We start from the raw sequence: 21,936 nt of genomic DNA, 5'->3' as shown, positions 1-21,936 counted from the left end.
TAATAGAAAGTGCATTATTCGTAATAGAAATCAGAAGTTATTTCCTTCAGTGTGTTAATGTCGTAATACTCCTCATCATCAGAATCAGAATGATTCGGTGATATTGCGTCCTCGGTAAGATTCATCATTTGAACACTTTTTCTTATGTCTATTAGTGTGTCGATTTGATCAGTAGTACCATTTGATAAACCCCCACGATGCTTAATGCAACAAACCAATTGCAACCCGTCTAGCCAGCTGTAAATCGCCTCCTTCGTATGGAAGAAGACTACTAAGAGAGATTTGTCACTCTCATTACAAAACTCCACCTTGGTATAGACATTCTTTTGGATGACGTTGACTAGATGAGAGTCCGTAGGCGATTTATCATTAGACAAAATCCTCTCGCTCGTGAAGAAGCTTATTGAAGATATAGGAATCACGCGGGTCTTTGATTTCTCGTCGCTCTGTTCAGCTTCTGATGGTGTTAAAATTTCATTCTCTTCAGTGAAAGGTGTTCTCTCGCTTATTCCAGTATACTCTCTTACAAGTAATTTGGCTTGGTTTGCTGATAGTACCATAAAATACACTTTGGGAGACTTGATCTTAGGATCTAAAGGATTCTCAGCATAAACCCATGTGCCCTTCTGCAAGTATAAAAGTCTCTGATGATGCAAATAGTCATGAACTTGATTAGCAAGCATGTCGTCAAAGTATCCAACATGTTTTGACCACTTTTCATAGGCCGTTTCTGTGAGAGCATCAAGCTGTAACTGGCGAGCCAACTTATAGTTGACTTCTTGTATAACGTTCAACGCTAAACGCAGGTATTCACGGGGAGATAAGTTAGAAGAATCTGGAATTGATTTGTTTATGCGTTCGAATATGATTGGCATTAGCATGAGCAGTGAGTTCAGATCTTCCTCGGATTCCGCCTGCGATTCTACCCATGACTTCAGAAGTCTATCCATTAAAGCATACATGAGTTTGTCTTCGTTTAAACTGAAAATAATATTATGCACTATGTCTGTATTCTTCTTTTCAAGCTTCTCAATCATTTCATCGGTTGTGTCGCAGACATGTAGACAAGCGTAAAATAGAGGAAACGGCCTAGTTCCAAAGAGCTGTTGCTCAGCGAAAGTTTTTAGAAATGTCAAGTTCTTACTGTTCAAAAAGATCGTTATATTGAGGGCCTGCAACAGGCTGACATTGTTCATATTTTGAAATCCTGCGGTTTCTTCCAACTTTATCCTTTGCTCGCCACTTGCTTTGTTCAGTGCCGTCAGTAGTTTATTCTTCAATGGGGTTTCATAGTCATGAATGGTAAAAGATTTCAGAAATGTAAGCATTTCTCTCCGATGGCGTACAAGCTTATTAATAATTTCAATCCGGCTATCACCGACAGAGAGCATAACAGTCAAGACATCGCAAAGGCCAGTTTCCAGTGATTGAAGCATAAAATTGGGAATGATATGAGCTGCATCGGCTGGGGAAAAAGTGAGCAGATATGTGTGACATGCGAAGAGGGCGGAAATGCAGTTCAAAATTCCAGCAGCAGTGTCAGAACTCAGGTCTTCCATGGATAAGTTCAATGCTAGAGTTTCCAGGATTAGGTCATCTGAAGAGGCAGCTTGGCATAAACTGGTATAGGAGTCTTTGAATTTTTCTGGACGTTCCAAAAACGGTCTCAGAAGAGTGTTCAAGTAGATAATCAGTTCCTCAGATGTCGCCTTCTCCAAAATCTCTTTAAATAAGTGCCAAAACTGGACATTCCTGATTGCAGAGTTGCACAGGAACCGAGGATTGCATTGCAATACAAATGCGCCAACAAGGCTCAGGTAGCCTTCTGGCTCACTAAAAGAGAGCGTCGGTTCGAAAATACACCGAAAGCATTCTCTTGATTTATCTTCATCTAACTGTTTATCGTCCCCTAGTATTGCACGAGCCCTCTCCAAACTTGGCATCTGTAAACGGTCTTGGATCTCAGGGCGTTGATTTCTTAACCTCAACGAAATCTCTCTCTCTTATGATATCTCTAGGAGATGATGATCAGCTTGGTTCCTGAAGCACGAATCAACGAAATTTCACGATGGCAGACGATACTCGACCTAGATTGATCTTGAAGTTTTCTCATGAATAGCCTAAAACAAAGGCTCATCGCCTTAGGCAATTTGAAATTTAAAAAGGTTATCTCATACCTGATGTTAACTATACGCTAAAGCTTAACAAAGCTTTGATAGATTACAGCGTTTTAGACTTCAATTACACAAGATATGAGCGATCTTGGCTTAAGCGATAGCGTTGAGCATGAGTCATCACTTTTTAACTCTACCATGGCAGAGAATACAAGTAGCAACCTCATGTCCCTGGACGACTACATTAACAAGGCACTTCCTTTGCATTTGGATAAAATGGTCGCAGATCATCTGCAAAATGGTAGTCTGCTGCATGATGACCATAAAGAGAGCACGGCCCCTCTTGGAGCAGTTGAAGCATCCGACGACAACTGGGCTATGCAGAGAACACTCCGACTACTACAGCAAGGCCAACAACATATCAGCGTTGAGTCTTCTAGTTCCTTTTCCTCATGGTCGTTCCTACAAGGACTCATTGTTGGTCAAATCACGGTCGTTATTGTGCTGATCTTTTTCATCAAGTTCTTCATATTCAGTGAGTCGACATCCTCAAAGCCGAATAATCCTAAGAATGCCACTGGTCCGTCGTTGAGCTCTCGCCCGTTCATATCATCGCAGTTTATCTCTTCAATAATGAAAAGAGGCGGTAAAGAACAGATTAATAGTGCAGAGAATGTCGAAGCAGAGCAAACGCGTCAAATCGATGCAATCCTGGAGAAGACATATTACGACGTGAACACACATCCCTCAGAATCGCTAGATTGGTTCAATGTGCTAATTGCTCAGACCATCCAGCAGTTTCGAGAGGAGGCCTGGCAGAAGGATAACATCGTTCATTCCTTGAACAACTTCGTTGAGAAGAAGCTGCATGAACTGCCAAGTTACATCGATGGCGCAAAAATTACTGAATTGGACATAGGTGATGACTTCCCGATTTTCTCTAATTGCAGAGTTCAGTACGTCCCAAACTCAAACAGGAAAAAGTTGGAGGCCAAGATTGATATCGACTTGAATGACCGACTAGCTATTGGCGTAGAGACTAAACTTCTACTCAACTATCCTAAGCCTGCAACAGCTGCTTTGCCGATTAATATAACGGTTGCGATAGTGAGGTTTCAAGCGTGTTTGACTGTCTCGTTGACGAAGGCCGAAGAATTTGTTGCTCCCTCGAGCCCAACACAAGAGAATAATGGCTCAGGTTACTTTCTGGTTTTCTCATTCGCACCTGAGTACAGGATGGATTTCGAAACCGAGTCATTGATTGGCGCCAGGTCAAAACTGGAGAATATCCCTAAGATTGGCAGCCTTATTGAGTACCAAATTAAGAAATGGTTTGTCGAACGATGTGTAGAGCCTAGATTTCAATTTGTTAGACTGCCAAGTATGTGGCCTAGGAGTAAAAGAACATGGGAGGGAAAGCCAGAGGCGGAGGGTTCAAAGACCTCAAGAGAATCTTGAAGCCGTCGCTGTACTAATCAGAGCTTCTACAATTGATACACTATATCACCTGTCCGGTTGAGGTTGAAATTGCTGGATTTGAATTCTAAATGAAATTCTCTAGCTAAGTGGTCTCTCTCATTTGCTGTCGAGCCTTCGGTGTCTTTCGGAATCAATATTTGTGAGCGGTATTCACCATTTGCGAATGGGAAATCAATGCATCGGCTGCTGAGGCCACTAAACGAACCGATATTCGGATTTTTTTCGCAGTACTGCTTGAAGTTGAATGCATAAAGCTTGCTTAAACATTGTCGATAGACTTGAACGTGAGCAACAATGGTAAAGCCTAATGATAAAATCATGCACATACACAGTTTGAAACAATTTCCTAATGCAAAAAGACCGATCATGCAGAATTCCATGCAATAGATGCCAGCATACATTTGCATCAGAGAAGATGGATATAATCTTCCCTCAATTCTGGAAAAGCCATCTCTATTATATTGGTACTCGTACAGATATTTGAACGAGAACATCACCAGAGAGAAGGAGATGCAGCTTAGAGGCAGTATTAGGGGGGATATGACGCTGTACACAATACTGATGCAACCAAGCACGGAAAAGATTGGATACACCGAACACCACTGGATATTGGGAATGCTTTCCATCCGCTTCATTCTTCGATGCGGAGTATAAATCGTGAGCCTGTAGTAAAACTCAAAGAACAGCTCTTTGATCTGCAGCAAGTTACCTCCAGAATATGCTAGTCCTCTCACAAGGATGAATGAGCAAAAAAAGTTTGAGCTCTTCGGTAAATCATTCGCGAGCATAGTAGGAATGCTTACGGGATTATTCACTATTTTCTCCAATACAATCGATAAACTTGAAGATATTGTCACTACCAGGAAGACATGAACAAAAAGGAAAGCAAAAAACCAGTTCTGGACGTCAGACTGCATCTCTGCGCTGGTTTTCTTGCAGCGTAGATAGCTTAACCAGCAGAATATGAATGGAACGCACTCTGTCAGAAAGATCAAGGTTATGACAGGAACTAGACCAGCCATCATTTCGCGAACCAATTCGGATCCCCTGTCTGCCTCTGATTCTGAATAAAATGCGGTAAGCGAAGCTAGGTAGGGAATTTGCGAGATTAACCCAACAAATGCCACCGGTATGATGTATCCCACGATGATTAGCACACTCAATAGGTTGGCGGATGCTAACCTCAAACGGATCAGAGTAGGGTTGGAAGCCCTCACATTGCTCCATACAATGTCGCTGAGATCTGAAATGAGATGAACGCGTTTCCATTTATCGTCGCTTCCATTTCGCAATAAGCCAACAGCCGCTCGAGCGTCATTCATCGAGGAAAACTTCACAAAAACCTTATTAAGGTAGATTTGGCTTATCAAGGCTCTATTTCCGAGATCGTATCTTGAACTTCCCTGCTTTTGTAACTGGGCGCAGCCTTGCATCCATTCCGCAGATGCTTTCTCGAAACGCTTCGTTGCTATATCAAGGGATAGGTATAACTTGGCCCTATAGGAAGACGAATTGAACTTAAAGGCATGCCCACTCAGCCATGCGCTACCTGATTTTTGCATTTCAGTGCTTTCAATGATTCTTTCCGGCGTTTTCAGATAGAACAGTAATTTATTGAGCTGCAGAGCAAATTTTTGAGTATAGGCTAATCCACGGTACTCTTCGTTATTTTCTTCACAGGCATTAAGAAAAAATCTGTTAAGCAGTATCTTCATGGTAAGCTCTTCAACATCCTCTTCAGCCCTCAACATCCTCTTATGAAGCTTGCGAAGCTTCCCAAAAGTTTTTGGAAGGAACCTGACGTCAAGTATGCGTTCCGGAAATAGGATACCTATGCTTGAAGTTACTTTTTGCGCATCTCCCACCATACATTCTGGAATTCTTTCAATTAGAAGGATTGATGAAGCTTCCTGTTGAACCGCTAAGCTCACCTCATGAACGAATTTAAGTTCTCGTATCAAAAATGCATGGAACCAGATTACCACAAAAATTCCCAGGATCATATGGAACACAAGTTTATTCGAATTCTGTGCCACTAAGCTTGAAATGTTCATCCTGTCCAGCCAGGGCGACGGATCACTGCTCAGGTTTGTCATGCTAGAGTGATAGTGAATCGGTAGCAGAATCGGCATATTCAGCATGGATAACGTCAAAAAAAAGAGTGATTGTGTCTTAAGGAACCTTAAAAAGAAGTAAGCGTCCAATCCCGCCCTGTCCTGATACTTTTCTGTTGAAGAAAAGATCACTGTTGGTATCCAGGAGAACCATTGTTTGAGTGATCCCTTTGGCTTCTCAGATGCACTGAAGAGCCGTTGAGATTTATTCATGGTTCTTGTCTGGTAAATGCATTTGAATTTGTTCCTTAATATGGTGAACAATACCACTTGCAACAGAAAATAAACTGCAGATACGAGCATGCTAGAGAGAAAAGTTCGAAGGGATATTCCAGCTTGCATGTGCGCGGAACCGGTTCTTGTACTGTTCAAAAACTTGGAAAAAATCGCCGACGTCAAGCTCTGAAATTGGTTTTGACCCTTTCCTGGTAAGTCCAGTTTCACAACGGCAGCTGTGTCATCCTCTTGAACTCCGTAGCAGCTTTCTATAACTGCAGACAAGTTGATCAATTTCGTATTGCTGATATTCACGCTACAGGCCATACTTGAATTGTCTAGGAAAAACTGAGCAGATATTCCTCCGTGATATTTCTGTTTAACTACTGCATCTAATGATTTACTGTTTATTTTGTGTCATCGCGGCGCTCGTGATCGCAGGCCATTGACACTTTGAAGGTAGTAGTAACTTTTAGATAAAGATCGACCCTCGATCACGATACACTCTCTGTCCTTGATTTGGATATCATATAGGTACTTTACTCTCCCTCCTATGGCTGGTAGGAAGTTCAGGTCAAGGAAGGAGCAGCTGGTTTACGATGCCTCTATAGCCGGCAAATACCAAAAAAGGCTCAAGAAGAATCCATTCCTATATTTCGGTCTCCCTTTTTGTAGTTTAATAGTGCTAGGTTCCTACTGGTTATCAGGTTTTACTGCTGTCAAGTACGAACAACAAGACCGTAAAGTTCAGGAAGTACAAGAAGAAGATCTCATTAAGATGAGGACGAATCAGCGTAAGTTCGATCTGAAGGAAGAGTACTACCGTTTACAGGGACTTTCTGAGCAGGATTGGGAGCCCGTGAGAGTTCCCAGACCAAATGGTGAGTCAGAGAACGTCTGGTGATCTCGTCTAACCTCGGCCCAACCGGCTTTGATTTCCCTGCGAGTAGCGGGCATCAGTTGAGCATTGCAAATTATTTAAGAATCGAGGTTATAAAGCTTGCTAGTGCTCATCGTCGGTCAATTTTCCAATTATGTGATGTATCTGTAAATACTTGAATTGTGTACGCATTTGAACTGTTCAAAGGAAACCGTTAAAAAAAGCGTTCAACTCATCACTTCGAGAATTGATCGGGCATCTAGCGATAGAGGACTCATGAATGTCAGCGAATTTGCTGATGCACAGAAGAGCCATTATACTGTTTTTCCGCAGTTGAAGAAGCTAAAGACTGATACGAGAACCATACCATTCGTCAAACTACTAGATGGCAAAGAACCCTCTGACAGAGTTGAAAAGAGATGGGAGCTATATCACCAATTACATTCGCACTTTCATGCACAGGTTAACGATATCTTAGAAAATATTGGAATCGATTTAAGAACAGAAATTTCAGAGCTCCTGTTTAACAGAGTAGACAAGAATGAGAAGCGCAAGCCGGCGTTCAATACTTTGTTCCTCCTGGGGTCTGACAGCACAACCAGGATTGATGTACCCAAGGTAACGCCGGAAGAATTTAGTACGCTGGTTGAGCTTACTCCAAAGGAATCCCCTAACGTTAGGATGATGCTGCGAAGATCCATGTTCAAGCTATTTTCAGCCGCAGAAGCTGAACTGCGTGATAATGTCGCCAGAATTAAAGACGAGGATGAAGAGCATATTGAGCTCGATGCAATCTACGAGGCCGATGAAGTCGATGCTGATAACGAATCAGCTTCTGGAGCGGAGAACGCTTCGGGTGGTGGTGATGTATCATACGACCTTTCGCTGGTACAAAACTTCAAGCTGTTTTACAATAAGGACCTAAACCTTGTCTTCAACTTCAAGGATGTAGATTCCATAAATTTTCAAGTGCTGGACAATTTTATCATCCTACTGAAAAGTGCACTGAAGCACCAACATGTGCAGATCAGTCTGGTCTTTAACATCAACACTAATTTGTCAAACTTCGAGAAGAATCTTACGCAGACGACCATGAGACTTTTAAGAAGGAGCTATCACACGCTTGATGTGTCTAGTAATAAGGGTTACAAATATGGGAATCGAATTTTTCAAAGTTTCCTCGACACGGTTGATGGGAAGCTTAACTTATCAAGTAAGTTTGTGGATTTTATCTTGCGAAAAATGGCTAATAATTCAAATCACAACCTTCAGCTGCTTACCAAGATACTCGATTATGCCTTGATGTCATACTTTTATCAAAATCCTTTCTCAGTTTTCATTGATCCTGTCAATGTTGAATATTTGAATGACGATTATCTGGATATGCTCATAAGATGCCCAACATTTATGTTTTTCATCGAAGGTTTAATAAAAGAAGGAGCGCCGACTGAAGAGATAAGGGCTCTAATAACTAACAAGGATGCCACTTTAACTGGTTTTTTCCTTGAGTTTTTGGTAAGAGAAAATCCTATCAATGGCTTTGCGAAGCACGTAGCCAACTTTCTCGAAAAAAAGTTGCAAATATACAACTACAATTTGATCGCAATTTACCACAAGCTCTTAGAAGGAAAGCTTGAAACTTATCTCGAACGTTGGCCTGCTTACCAAAAATATAAGGAAGATCTTCGGTTTGAGCCTGTTGATACGATCTTTCAAGAGTTGTTCACTTTAGATAATAGTAATGGGTTACTATCCCAAGCTATCTTTCCCCGCTACCGATCCAATATGGAAGATGATCTTTTAAGCTGGGAGCGAGTTTTGCGTGTTTCGAGTGAGAAAACCGGGGCTGATCCAGCGGCACGACTTGATGCAGCTATGTCACCAATAGCAGGGCATTTATTTAAGCTTTACAGGGAGGCAGGCCTATCGATTAACGTCTATGATTTTTATACAACCTTCAAAGAGACTTTGCCACGAAACGAAATTAGGAATTTTTTGCAACAATTGAATGACACAAGAATGGAGAAGTTTCTGAAGAAGAATAGCGAGGAAGAAGCATTCGACAAAGTATCCCTTGCGTTGTTCATGCAAGCTCTTTTTGATTTTGATCACATCGGTATAATAAAAACTCAAAGTAACAAGAATCACGACATCATCGAAAAGTGTATTTGGAGAGGAATATAATACATACCACTTACTCCATGACCACATGCTCATATGCAACATCATGCCGATAGGTAAAACACTTAATTAAAAGAGCTTCAATGATGATCAGTTCTTATCCATGCTTAGATTGAAGCTTCTGAGTAGGAAAAAACTCATCAATGCAACGAAGATGTATAACGCAATAGATAGCGGCTTCTTGTAGAGGGAGTTAGTATCATATCTATATTTCACCAAGACCTGACCATTACCAATTTCATCAATCAGATTCTTGAAATTGCAAGTGACTTTAACGTGTCCAGTATTCAAGTCAAGGTAGGATCTTTGGTTTGTAACCCCAATATCAATAAAAGGTATCGGCGGATCAACGGCCAAAACTTGAGCACCTTCGGGTAGCAAAACGGAAAGTTCAACCTCGTTGTACATCGTATCAGTTGGGCCGTTTAGTAGCGGGATCGAGAGGATATAAGTGTCCTGAGCCATCCTTTGCTTATGCAAAAAGTTCGAAAGTTTGTTTGTCCAACCAATCGTGAAATTATACTTCCAGCCACCAAACAAAGGGTATCTAGGTTTCAAATAGAAGTGATCTCCAAGTACCCGAGATGTTGACACTTTGCCAACTAGATCTGTGTAGTAGTGGTCGGTGGACTGCTCAGGCAAGTTCATTTCCAGTACCGAGCAATAGTGGCTGAGCTTCATACCCCGTTGGTCTTTCATAAGCTCTAACCTTGAGAAGCCCTTATCCAACTCTGCGGAATGATTAATGATTTCGTAATATTCCTCAAATTGAATAGTAGAGGCCCAATGAGAGACCCAGACGTCTCTCTTCAGCCTGCTGGCTTCTATGATAGGAAGGTTGTGACTGTAAACAAGTTTTAGTTCGTACTTTGTTTCGAGGGGCTCAACGTCTTTCCAGGAACCAAATGAGAGGCCTCCTTCAATCTCTTTACCATTCAAAGAGCTATCATCGACTGCATCTAGCTCGCCGAATCTAGGGCTTCCGATAACTTTTAAGTTTCCCTTCTTCGTAAAATAGGCGGAGAATGGTAGTCTTGGAGTTCTCAACAGCAGGCTTTGCTCTTCTGCAATAGAAATGCGACTTGGATGAGGTATGCCGAAGGCATTGTGCGATATACGAACACTGATAGATACTCTTTCATTTGGTGCGATGGGGCTTGGAAACTTAACCAATCCGTAACCGACCATTGTGCCATCCTCCAGCTCGGATTTACCTGGATGCAATGAAGAGTTGAGAAACACATTCTTGTCACCTAGTTTAACGGCAAACAAAGAAACCTTGTCATAAACATTTTCCTGCAGAGCGAAATAATACTCGTCGACGGGCTCTCCACTGATATTCTCTATCGTCAATTCCACTGCCTCGTTGATGTAGGCATGTTTAACATCAATCAGCTTCTGGTATTCGACATTGTTCCATACTTTGGCTGGACTTGGCAGAGTGCACTCGGCTGCTCTGAACAGACACGCAACTCCTGCAAGCCACCAAAGAAAAAGGTTTAACATATGAATGTATAGTGAGATGGTTTGAACCCAATGGCTTGATTTGGACTGATGGCCTCGTTCACTCCTTAGCTTCAGGCTTTTAATTTCCAACCAACTTTGTTTTTCTATGGTCACCCGAAATGCTTATACCTTGTCTCAGGCGAAGGGTAACTGGAAGTAACCAAATACAAACCACTGAAGGCATTATTCACTTGGTATTTCTGGTGTCTGGAGGCTGTGATGAGTTTCCAGAGCTCTACGGAGTCCCTTCTTTTTAATTCTTCACGTCAGAATCCGGATGGAAATAGGTTGGAAAGCTCCTCCACAGAATCGCTTCTCAATGATAATGCACTCAGCAGCTCTACCCAGTCCCTTATCAACCAGAGCGTCCAAGAATTGCTTAGCCGCCTGCATTTCCCAGACACACTAATCGTCGACTCCGAATCGCCTGATAGTACGGTCTCGCCAATTCTGGTCAGTCCGAATTCAATATCGGCCTTCCCTCCCGAAACAGAGAGATCTAACTACCAGAACGTCCCAGCGATCCGCATGGAGTTATCTGAGGAGGCTAGTCCTTTGTTATCATTACTGTATAACAGAATTCAGGTTTTCCTACTACGCAATAAGTTGTCATTGGATTTTCTCAGGATCTACAAACGATATGTTAACTGCCTTCTGGAAAGCGGACTGAATCCTTTAGAGGACCGCTATTTTCACCGCCTTCAGAATGAGTTGAGCGAAAGTTACGAGTTTACGCCTAGAATGCAAGAAATTCTTGATGCGTTTTTGATCAATCCTCAGAATTTAATTATGAAGTTGGCCTTATTTGAACATAGGAAAATGGGTAACCTTATTTGCAGGTATTTTGAGAAGTGGGAATGGAATTGCGAGATACGAAGAAGTCTCAATCAGCTAGAGGGCATCTGGAAAGAATTCTTGAAGAGAAAATACCTGCTCTTGTGGTCTAAGAAACGTCATATAATTGTCATAGACCTTCCTAGTCAAGGAGAAGACTTCAGACACTTTAATCTAGTATCCTCTTTATTTGACAGGTGGCTGGCACGGATAGAGACCACCGAGGCAAGAAAAGGCCTTGCCGATCATTACCTCATGGACCACGCCTTGCAACGTGTAGTAAAGCGAATGAATCACGTAGCAGATATGGGCGAACAGGCCGGTCTAAGGTATGATGCAGTATCCAAGAAAGCTGCGTTGAAGCAATGGCGACTGCGTGCTCGTGAACGCCATTTCACCACAAGACAAGTGAACTTTAAGCGCTTTTTTTTCTCACGAGCTAAATTAAAATTAGCATTTCACGAGGAATCAGAACAGCGCGCTGCCTTCACGAGAAGACTGCTGCTAATGGGCTCGTTCTTTGACGATTGGCGCTCCCGGTCTTATAAAGAAAAGGAGCGGCTAAACTCGCTAGCTGTTCTTGAAAGGAAGTTTATCAAGACTAAGGCTCTGAAATTCCTTATAAGGTATTATCGGGAGAAAGAACAAGAACTTGTTGCCAGAAGACAGCTGGACTGTATCTCACGCAAGCTCTTTTTTGAGAAAATCTGGAAAACTAGGTTCAGAGAGCGTCTTCACTTCTACTCATTTCAAAAAATCACTGAGCAACGTTTGTTAATCAAATATAGCCGGGAGTGGCAGACAAGATTTTTCTCTCGCATCAAGGCCAGCACTTTTATTGGATCTCAGCAGTTAACAAGATTCTTTCGCACTTGGCAACTGGAAACTCTGTTGTCAAGATTTATTTCGTTGAGTGGCAAGCACATCGCTCGAGCACTATTCCTGATGTGGCACGATCGTTTGATTGCTCAGAAGAAGGTTAACCATTTTCAATCGGATAGTTTGCGACAAAAATACTGTCGAAAGTGGAAAGAGAAATTCAACGTCATTAAAGAAGCAGATCGAAAGGCAGATGTGATGTATGCTGTTTCCTCAGTCAGTCATTCGTTCTATCAGTGGTCGCAACGAGTTAGAATAATAGCGGAGATGAGTGATAGGTACAATATCTTTATTGCCTTAAGGGCGATTTCAAGGCTTAAGCGTGGGATTTCTCATATGAACGAAGTTCATAGATTTTGGGAAGTTTCCTGTCGCTCCCCGATATCTAAAATTGTTCTTCTCAGATTCTTTCGCCAGTGGAAAGAGGCAGCCGCGGCGCGGCGGTCCGATAAGCTTGAATTGGTTCTCCAAGTGGTTGAGGAAAGTGTCAGACTAAATGATAAAAGGTTCTATTTGCAACTATGGATCCAGAAAACCAACTTCTATCAATCCGAATGTCTCACTAAAGCAATTCAAGTGTACGATAGAAATCTTCAACTAAAGTGCCTCCTGAGAATAAATCGAAAATTAGAAGACATTCAAGTTCTGTCGAAAATTGGAGATGGTTTAAGAACTAAGTCATTGTCGCTGTATTTCTTTTATCGATGGAGGGATCAATATGATTACGTCCAAGAGTTACTCGTTAAGCTTGAGACGGAAAACAACAAGAAGAACCTCGCACTTCTGCTAAACTACCTCAACTATTGGAGCATGAAAATTCTAAAGCTTAACAGAAATGCGGAGACGGTTCAAATATTTAGGAAACGATGGGATCGTGCTACTGTGAGAGGCTTGATGCTTTTGTGGAAAAACAAGGCCGAGGATTCACCAAGGAAGACCGAATTAACCAGAGTACGACAGCAGCTGCCATCCAACAGCGGGCTTGTGACCCCAATAAGAAGATCTGCTACCAAAAACAACACAATTCCGGGTTCAGAGGGAGTCAAGCGTTACCGAATAGAGGCAATGAAAACTCATTATGGCAGAATCAGAAGAGCAATACCAAGTCCAATCAAATCATCTACAACCTTGAACTCCTTAGCAAAGAAAAAGATTAACAGCGAAGTAGACGCTTTCACATGGAACCCTAGGACCATTCCACCGCCAAGACTTTCCCTAGAAAGAATAAACAAGAATCTGGCTTCCAAAATCGACAGGATCAATTTCGAAAGAATACCAGAAGCAAGGCTGGATCCCTTTATAGACGAGGGCCAGTCTGACCCCAAAGTAGACACATCCTTTCTTGAAGAAGAACAGGATATTGAATTTGATGAATCACCGATTAGGAGAATGTGATCTGTTCAAACCAAAATCGTCATACTTGGGTTGTAATTTTAAGCATAGCATACATAGCATAAAACAGGAATTTTCGATGGACGTTACCCTCCTCAACTGACTAAGTGGATCTTCGGTTTATCCGGTGGCAAAAGGGAGCGTTCCAGTATTATAGATGATGATTTAGATATCGACACTACATTGTTGGCCATTAATACTGTCGGAAAGATCCTCGAGACTGGCAATGAATGGGATTCAAGTGGATGTTAACCGCCTTAAGAAAGGGGAGGTGAATCTAGGAACTTCAATGTATGTTAAAATTCGAGCAGTTGAGACGCCAGGAGATCGAATACTAACCAGAAAAACTGTACAGTATGGCTGTAACCTTCAAGGATGGCGTGATATTAGGTGCAGATTCACGTACGACAACTGGCGCCTATATTGCCAATCGTGTGACTGATAAACTAACGAAGGTCCATGAGAAAATATGGTGTTGTAGGTCAGGATCCGCTGCTGACACGCAAGCCATTGCGGATATCGTTCAATACCACCTGGAACTATATGATTCACAATATGGAGAGCCTTCAACGAAGACCGCTGCATCTGTATTTAAGGAATTATGCTACGAGAACAAGGACAATTTGACGGCAGGTATCATTGTTGCCGGTTACGATAAGAAGAATAAGGGAGAGGTGTTCAGTATACCTCTCGGCGGATCAATGCATAAGCAATCCTACGCCATTGCAGGCTCGGGTTCTACATTCATATATGGGTTTTGTGACAAAAATTTCAAGGAGAATATGACAAAGGAAGAAACGATAAATTTCATAAAACATTCCCTTTCCCAAGCAATTAAATGGGATGGATCCTCAGGTGGTGTCATTCGAATGGTTGTCTTGACTGAGGAAGGCACTGAACGCTTGATTTTTTATCCTGAGGACTACGAAACATTGTAGCATAAATAAATTAGTGAATATAAAACCGCTTTTGAAATTCTTTGACCGCGCTGTAAGTTCCGCTATTTCTCTGTCTTAAAGGTTTAAGTTCCTAAAGACTGCTCCCCCCTCTACTGTTCAAAAAGAGTGCGCGACGCGTTGTGCGATACGCCTAAGTGAACTATTGAACATTAGTTCAAATATCCGGGCGCCAATGTTTCTGAATGAAGCTCTGAAGAGTGTCTTACCGGAGGGCCAGGAGTTTGAAACTCTTCATTTGCGTAGTCCGCCAATTGAATGTCACCCTTTGGTAACAAAACAATCTTCCTCGTCTAATGATTGGATAACCGTGAAAGCTCAACATTTCTTCATTCTGTTCCATAACGGGAAGACCATTTTTGGCTTGCAAATATACGTCTATATCAATCTCAAAGCTGCTGGCTCCTCAACACAAGATGGCGAAAGAATGATTTTTATCTCCAAGGCAGACACCACAGGGCATGCGGATTGTAAAGTAAATTACAGAGGTGTAACAAAAGTGGTGATCGAATACCTTTTATCGCTTGATCCCAACTCCTACTTACAAAAGGTTATTCCGAAGCAACGCGATTACGGGAAGATTGAAGCCATTCTGATCACAAAGAAAACCAGCTCAATCAGAGCGCTCCGTATACTGTCGAATCGGAGCGTATCATCTGATAGCCCGGAAGAAAAATCCCAAAGTCAATTTTACAATTCCTATCGTTGCAAGCCCGGCTTAAAAACTAAGGTATGTCTATTTACGAGACCTGCTCCACAATATTTGTTCCCAGAGTCGTCCAAAAACCCCAAGAAGCGAGTAATTGACGGAGAGAGGCTGCTTCGGTGGTGGATCAGCATATTGGACGACATACTCCATGGAACTTTTCAATCGGGCACCGAAGCGAGATTGCTCATTCCAGGCGAAGACTCGACAAGCATAAGACGATACCTGAGGGACCTCAAATATGGTGGTTGGGAAGTTGGGGATATATTCGGCACGAAGGACAAGGATATTGCAGTATACCACGTTCCTCTGTTTCCGGATGATCCTAAGGCTCGTTTCTTGCGCCAGCTGGTGGAAGAGAACCGCGCACGCAAAACAACCCTCGAAACATTCTGGATCGAGTTACAGAATCGTCAAGAGTTCAAGCTAAGCGTAGCTGTTTCTGTCATAGGCATACAAGGTCTGACAGCTGTAGAATCGTTACAACGACCATCGCCATGTGATGTCGTTCTAAGTTCAAGAAAAGACTTTAATGCACTGAAGAGATATGTTACTGGAGAAAAGTATGACACAGTAGCCGGCGCTGCAGAAGCCTACTCAAATGTGCGGGATTACTTGTCCATCAGATGCAATCAAAAGATGACAATAATTGTCGGCCAGTACGCTACTGGCTGCGAAACAAGGAATCTGGATTTTAAATCAAAGAAAACAGGCATAACGGCCAATACCTTGCAACCACGTAAAAAGGCAAAAAAGTAGTTTTGTAGATGGTCAATCTAAACGCCTTTTAACCTGAAGGCTGATTTTATTTACTATTTTCATGATTTTGTCGTTTTAACATACGGTGTATTCGATCGGGCCCGATTGGCCGCGTTTCATCGGGCGAAGCGTTGCTTTCAAGTTCTCCACTTGACAATATATAATTGATCTACAGTGAATCAGGTCGTTAACGTGTTACCTTACGTTTAGAGCAAGAGTGCGGAAGTAGATCCTGACGTATTAGAGCAACCATGGCTAGTTTAGAGGATCTGATCCCAACGGTCAACAAACTGCAGGATGTTATGTACGATGCAGGCATTGACACTTTCGATCTGCCTATTTTGGCAGTTGTAGGCTCTCAGTCTTCAGGCAAGTCATCAATTCTGGAGACTCTGGTTGGAAAGGATTTCTTACCGAGAGGTACGGGTATTGTTACGAGAAGGCCTCTAGTTTTACAATTGAATAACATTGCAACTGATTCGCCTATAATCAAAGAGCACCCTTCGCTGCAAAGTGCAACACCAGCGGAAAGTGAGCAATCTAACGGGATTGGTGGTAAACATGAGCTAGAAGATCGTGAAATAACTCTGGAGGACCATCTAAGAAAGAACACTGAAAATTATCAAGCTCCAAATACTGAGGAGTGGGGTGAGTTCCTCCACTTGCCGGGACGTCGGTTCTACGATTTCAAGGAGATTCGAAAGGAGATTGAGAAAGAGACAGCAAGAATAGCGGGAAAAAACAAGGGCATCAGTAAAGTTCCGATCAATCTGAAAGTCTACTCTCCACGGGTGCTCAATCTTACTTTGGTTGATTTGCCAGGCATAACAAAAGTTCCAATCGGCGAACAGCCACCAGACATTGAAAAGCAGATCAAGAATTTAATCCTGGAATACGTTGCCACGCCTAGCTGCATTATTTTAGCTGTTTCTCCAGCCAACGTAGATTTGGTGAACTCAGAATCATTAAAGCTTGCCAGAGAAGTCGATCCTTTAGGGAAAAGAACAATTGGTGTCATCACCAAGCTGGATTTGATGGATTCTGGGACAAATGCTCTCGATATATTATCAGGCAAGCTCTATCCTCTAAAACTTGGATTCGTGGGTGTGGTTAACCGCTCACAACAGGATATTCAATTAAACAAAACCGTTGAAGAGGCACTGGATAACGAGGAGGAATATTTTAATCGACACCCTGTTTACCGGACTATCTCCAACAGATGTGGCACCCGTTATTTAGCCAAATTGTTGAACAGGACGTTGATGAGTCACATAAGGGATAAGCTACCAGATATCAAAGCCAGGCTAAATACCTTGATCGGTCAAACAGAGCAAGAGCTGACGTCTTTCGGAGATACAGGTCCGATTAAGAATGAAAACCGCGCTGGTTTGGTTTTGCAACTTATGAACAAGTTTGCAACGAACTTCATTTCGTCCATAGATGGTACATCATCGAACATTAGCACGAAAGAACTATGTGGTGGGGCGAGAATTTATTACATTTACAACAACATTTTTGGTAACTCATTGAGAGCTATAAGCCCAACTGCAAATTTGAGTATATTGGATATAAGAACCGCGATAAGGAACTCTACAGGCCCCAGGCCCTCCTTATTTGTCCCGGAACTCGCTTTCGATTTACTCGTAAAACCCCAGATCAAACTTCTATTAGAACCTTCTGAACGGTGCGTGGAATTAGTTTATGAAGAACTTATGAAGATTTGTCACAACTGTGGCTCACCTGAACTGGCACGTTATCCAAAATTGCAGAGCATGCTCATTGAGGTTGTGAGTGAGTTACTCAGAGAGAGATTGGGTCCAACCAGGTCCTATGTGGAGAGTTTAATTGACATTCACAGATCCTACATTAACACAAATCACCCCAACTTCCTGAGTGCTACAGAAGCCATGTCTGATATAGTGGCTAGCCGGAAGAAAACCAGCATACTGAAGGCGAAGAAGGTGCAACAAGAAACGCATGCCGTGGAACAGCTCCCTAAGGCTGACAAAGGAACCGATAGAGGACCGTCACTGACGGCATCATTAAGAGTCGAGTCGGAGTCAAGCGTTGAAAGCGGATCTGAAGATGAAGACTTTGAAATCAAGAACTCGAAAGACTCTTTTCTGAAGTACTTCTTTGGTAAAGATCAAAAAGGTCAGGAATTTAACGCGCATAATGGTGAGGTGCGCCGTAGCAGTCCCCTAGAAAATGATATTAGCGGCCAGACTCTTGCCGATATGAAGTATCTTCAAATCAGCAATGATACAGAAATTGGTGCCATAGACAATGACCGCAATAACGAGCCCGCTTTAACTGAGCGTGAAGAGCTTGAATGCGAGCTCATTCAGAGACTAATCGTCTCTTATTTCTCAATTGTCAGGGAAATGATACAAGATCAAATTCCAAAAGCTGTCATGTGTCTGTTAGTCAACTTTTCCAAAGATACGGTGCAAAACAGACTAGTCACCAAGTTGTACAAAGAATCTTTGTTTGAGGAGTTGCTGATGGAAGATCAAGCCTTGGCACAGGATAGAGAGAAATGTATGAAATTGCTCGACACCTACAAGAAAGCCTCCAATATAGTCGGCAGTATACTGTAAATACGGATGAATGTACGAATTTACCATAGCCTGGAAAGTACTCGGTTATTTCTCACAGTCGGATTCTTTTTTCTTCTTTCTTCGTCTGGGATTATATCAGCCTGAAAGCGTCAAAATTTATCCTTTAAGCCGTTTCGCGAAAAGAAGTCCAGAAGTTTAACACAAAAAGAAGGTTCGGAAGTCAAGAGCAGAAATAAATAATTATATCTTCTTTAAAATTACTAACATACATTTAATTTTTAAGGCTAAAGACTTGTAATAATGCTTTATTTTTTAAATAATATATTGTTTATTTTTACTTTTAGAAAATTAAATTTTTATGTCAGCAGACCACCCATCAAACTGAACCTAAAACCGGGCATGTCTTCATTTTAAGACTATTTTCCTTTATCTACCTTGGACTATATGCTACGTCTATTGCTGGTACAGATGCATTGGAGGAGTAAGTGCTCTCGAAGCGTCCGTTTTGCTCGTGGCTCAAGTTTGATATTGCCCTTGACGAGTCGTTGTTGGCTAGAAGAGGCCTTGCTTCTTGATTTGTATGCTCTTCATCCGCCGATGCTGGCAAAGGTGATCTCTTGGCGCTTTTACCAAATAAAACCAACAATATGCACAAGAATACAGCTAGCATGGAGACTGAACCCACTAAAACGCCCGCTCCGATAGCGATACCTGGCAGCCGTAGTGATTTTTTGTCTCGGTTTAGCCAGCGTATCGAAATTGGTCTATCAATGAGGAAGACGCACGACTCATTTCCCGAGGAGGCACAGCCTCTGCGTAAAATACGCACTTCATGGTCATCACCATTTTGTAGTTTGAGCCAATAATCGCCAGTGGAACTTTGTCTGCAAATGAGTGGTTCACCGAACAGAGTGCTGATTGTCCCGTCACATTTCAGTAGGCTGTGCGTTGAGCTTCCAATCGCCAGATGAACTTTCAGAAAATCTTGCAGGTTTTTTGAACTGCCCGTTATGCCTCCCGGCCCGAGAAAAGTTGACATCGGAACCAGAACGGAAAACGGTATGCTTTCATTGATCATCGATGTGAAATCTTCAAGGTTCTCTAGGAGCTCAAGAAAACGGTTGGCACCGCTGGTTTCAATCAAATCTTTCAGGGATATATTAATATCCTTCGGAAGGTAAAAACCTTTTAAAGGATGTATGACGCCTTGATTGAAAAGCGCATCAAGACCTCTTTCGATCTTTATTTTGCCGACCACATTACTCAACTCAATATCCACACGGTTCGATCTAGGGGGGTGTATCGACAAGGAAACCTCCTCATCAAGCATATTGCTCACTTCTATGGTTTGAGTTTTGGTGTCACTGTAAATTAGACTTTGTAGGATCATACTCTTTGCAATATGTTCTACTGCCGTAGCATTATTCCTTAGATATTCGAAGTTGAGATCATAGTTGCGCCACGAATCGAAGCATGGCAGCAGAATAGTGTAGCCCTTGTTATTGAGTGGCAAATTCAGTAAGTTTACCTGCCGCAAAAGAGATAGTGATTTTGAACAATGGTGAAACGGATTCAAAGAGAATAGAAACTCTCCTGGTAATTGCAAGGCCTCAGAAATGGTGTATACCAGAGTTCGACCTACCATATAAGGTTTCGCATGCAAGACTCTGTATTTATCGTTTATGATATAGGAACTCTCTGTTTTAGTGATTCTTAATCTCTGGCAGTTTCCACCAAGTCGCTTGTTTGAAGAGCAAAATGCTGAAGGGAACGTCTTCGTTGAAGAATGAATTCGGTTTACGTCTTTAAACTCTTCTTCCAGCCAAAGCTGATACTCCACGAAATGGTATAGCAGACTCGATTTGGTGAAGCCTTGATGTTCATTAGAGTTGAATTCTGGCACAAAAATCGTTAAGTTCTGATGTAGGCTCTTTTCCCGGATCATATGCTGCAGCTTGCGAAAATATAGCTCTTTGACGAAATCCGTACTGTTCATCCCATGCAAATATTTTTCAGCAGTGAATTGGAAGGCATCAGGAAGGAAAGGCAGGTCGGAGAAGCTGTGCGCAATTCCTCGGTCAAATATCATATTGGCTTGGTTTGATGGCGTTGAATCATTAACCGAGAGTGATGAACCAAGTTCATGACTAGTAACCTGCACTGGTTGATTGTTGAGATTTTTAACGATTTGCCTATTCGCAGTTTGTCCGCCAATAATACCGTGGCAGATCAAATTCTGAAGGAAGATTTGTCTGTCGTGACTCCAGGAACCTGCCAGAGGTCCATCGAGAGAAGACAGTTCATCGAAAGTATCCAAAATGTAGTTGATCTCTATGTGATTGAAGCATTTGAAAAAATTGACATCTGAAGGTATAAGAAGTGTGTTATTGTCCGTCATCTGTTCAAAGCCAGGAAAGCTTTCCACAAATGAGTGGAAGATATTTACGCTTCGGCCCTCGCGGTTAATATCGTGAACAAGACCCCGGCTATTTGGGGGGTCTGGTAGCAGTTCAGAGATACCATGAACAGTTGCGTTTTGAAAATTCGGTTTGAGATCAGATTCCACAACAGCTGCCCCATTGATCCTTATGGGGCCACTCTCGTCACGTCGGAGTCCCAGTGGGAATTTGACGCCTTCATATATTACTGACGTGCCATTATCAATTGCTGATGTTTCCAGCACTCTATCTCTCAAGATGTAATTAGAAATATCAAAGCCAGCGATACTTTCAGAATCAGAAAGACCAGCAAAAGCAGTATTGACAGGTGCCAACAATGTAAAGTTCTGCAACTCATTTAGCGTTGGGATATCTCCATTTCTTTGCAGGACCCTTAGAAAAGTGGAGAACATAGCGCTCGCTGACAGGATATCAACAACCGACGTAAAATCACAATCTTTACATGGTTCTCCGAGGCACTGGACAGTAGCCACACAAGAAAGTAAACCAGCTATAGCATACGGAAGTCCTTTCATTCGCAACTTTGACAATGCTCCTTAAGAAAGTAAGAAAACATAAAACGGATAACTCTCGATCTGCCTTGAATTGTGTAGTACCGTTGGAGAACTCCCCAAGGCCAGAAGCTTCGGTTTGATGATGGAAAGCTGTAAAAGTTCATTGACCCTTGATTGCGACAGAGAAATATTCGTAGGGAATGACTATAATCAAGCATGCTAGATCTAGAGGAGTCTGGACGTTCGAGACCATATATGAGATCTTTAATAACTTGGTGCGCATTCATCCTATGTAGCTGTCCTATATTTACGATCAAAAAGCGCACAGCTCACTTTTACTGGTACTCACGAAGTGCCCTTATAAAGACGATCAAGAGTCGATAGTAATGCTAAAGTTTCAATGAAA

At 42.2% G+C, this 21,936-nt stretch overlaps 11 protein-coding genes across 11 annotated transcripts; 7 read left to right on the top strand and 4 right to left on the bottom strand.

The window, feature by feature from the left end:
* Window positions 1-14: 14 nt before the first annotated feature.
* LMO1 (Lmo1p) lies at window positions 15-1,943 on the bottom strand (the record flags this gene model as incomplete). The annotated part of the gene is made up of 1 exon (XM_037284297.1): window positions 15-1,943. The coding sequence occupies one exon, from the start codon at window positions 1,941-1,943 to the stop codon at window positions 15-17; it is 1,929 nt and encodes a 642-aa protein (XP_037140193.1).
* A 309-nt stretch (window positions 1,944-2,252) lies between these two features.
* Window positions 2,253-3,572, top strand: MMM1 (ERMES complex subunit MMM1; the record flags this gene model as incomplete). The annotated part of the gene is made up of 1 exon (XM_037284296.1): window positions 2,253-3,572. The coding sequence occupies one exon, from the start codon at window positions 2,253-2,255 to the stop codon at window positions 3,570-3,572; it is 1,320 nt and encodes a 439-aa protein (XP_037140192.1).
* Window positions 3,573-3,598: 26 nt separating this feature from the next.
* On the bottom strand, window positions 3,599-6,250 carry SPO75 (Spo75p; the record flags this gene model as incomplete). Its single annotated transcript, XM_037284295.1, has 1 exon — window positions 3,599-6,250. One exon carries the CDS (start codon window positions 6,248-6,250, stop codon window positions 3,599-3,601), a length of 2,652 nt encoding a protein of 883 aa, XP_037140191.1.
* A 226-nt stretch (window positions 6,251-6,476) lies between these two features.
* Window positions 6,477-6,827, top strand: COX16 (Cox16p; the record flags this gene model as incomplete). Its single annotated transcript, XM_037284294.1, has 1 exon — window positions 6,477-6,827. One exon carries the CDS (start codon window positions 6,477-6,479, stop codon window positions 6,825-6,827), a length of 351 nt encoding a protein of 116 aa, XP_037140190.1.
* A 252-nt stretch (window positions 6,828-7,079) lies between these two features.
* On the top strand, window positions 7,080-8,987 carry ORC3 (origin recognition complex subunit 3; the record flags this gene model as incomplete). The annotated part of the gene is made up of 1 exon (XM_037284293.1): window positions 7,080-8,987. One exon carries the CDS (start codon window positions 7,080-7,082, stop codon window positions 8,985-8,987), a length of 1,908 nt encoding a protein of 635 aa, XP_037140189.1.
* Window positions 8,988-9,074: 87 nt separating this feature from the next.
* Window positions 9,075-10,490, bottom strand: OST1 (dolichyl-diphosphooligosaccharide--protein glycotransferase subunit OST1; the record flags this gene model as incomplete). The annotated part of the gene is made up of 1 exon (XM_037284292.1): window positions 9,075-10,490. One exon carries the CDS (start codon window positions 10,488-10,490, stop codon window positions 9,075-9,077), a length of 1,416 nt encoding a protein of 471 aa, XP_037140188.1.
* Window positions 10,491-10,709: 219 nt separating this feature from the next.
* On the top strand, window positions 10,710-13,598 carry SFI1 (Sfi1p; the record flags this gene model as incomplete). Its single annotated transcript, XM_037284291.1, has 1 exon — window positions 10,710-13,598. One exon carries the CDS (start codon window positions 10,710-10,712, stop codon window positions 13,596-13,598), a length of 2,889 nt encoding a protein of 962 aa, XP_037140187.1.
* A 223-nt stretch (window positions 13,599-13,821) lies between these two features.
* PRE3 (proteasome core particle subunit beta 1) lies at window positions 13,822-14,533 on the top strand (the record flags this gene model as incomplete). The annotated part of the gene is made up of 2 exons (XM_037284290.1): window positions 13,822-13,886; window positions 13,951-14,533. 2 exons carry the CDS (start codon window positions 13,822-13,824, stop codon window positions 14,531-14,533), a joined length of 648 nt encoding a protein of 215 aa, XP_037140186.1.
* Window positions 14,534-14,726: 193 nt separating this feature from the next.
* Window positions 14,727-16,016, top strand: RTT109 (H3 histone acetyltransferase RTT109; the record flags this gene model as incomplete). Its single annotated transcript, XM_037284289.1, has 1 exon — window positions 14,727-16,016. One exon carries the CDS (start codon window positions 14,727-14,729, stop codon window positions 16,014-16,016), a length of 1,290 nt encoding a protein of 429 aa, XP_037140185.1.
* Window positions 16,017-16,267: 251 nt separating this feature from the next.
* On the top strand, window positions 16,268-18,616 carry DNM1 (dynamin-related GTPase DNM1; the record flags this gene model as incomplete). Its single annotated transcript, XM_037284288.1, has 1 exon — window positions 16,268-18,616. One exon carries the CDS (start codon window positions 16,268-16,270, stop codon window positions 18,614-18,616), a length of 2,349 nt encoding a protein of 782 aa, XP_037140184.1.
* A 391-nt stretch (window positions 18,617-19,007) lies between these two features.
* Window positions 19,008-21,551, bottom strand: HG536_0E04200 (uncharacterized protein; the record flags this gene model as incomplete). The annotated part of the gene is made up of 1 exon (XM_037284287.1): window positions 19,008-21,551. One exon carries the CDS (start codon window positions 21,549-21,551, stop codon window positions 19,008-19,010), a length of 2,544 nt encoding a protein of 847 aa, XP_037140183.1.
* Between the last annotated feature and the right edge of the window lie 385 nt (window positions 21,552-21,936).

The sequence above is a fragment of the Torulaspora globosa genome, chromosome 5 (assembly GCF_014133895.1).
Source record: "Torulaspora globosa chromosome 5, complete sequence".
NCBI classification, from domain to species: Eukaryota; Fungi; Ascomycota; class Saccharomycetes; order Saccharomycetales; family Saccharomycetaceae; genus Torulaspora; species Torulaspora globosa.
Note: the sequence above shows the minus strand (reverse complement) of the source record. Positions and strands in the feature narration are given on the sequence as shown.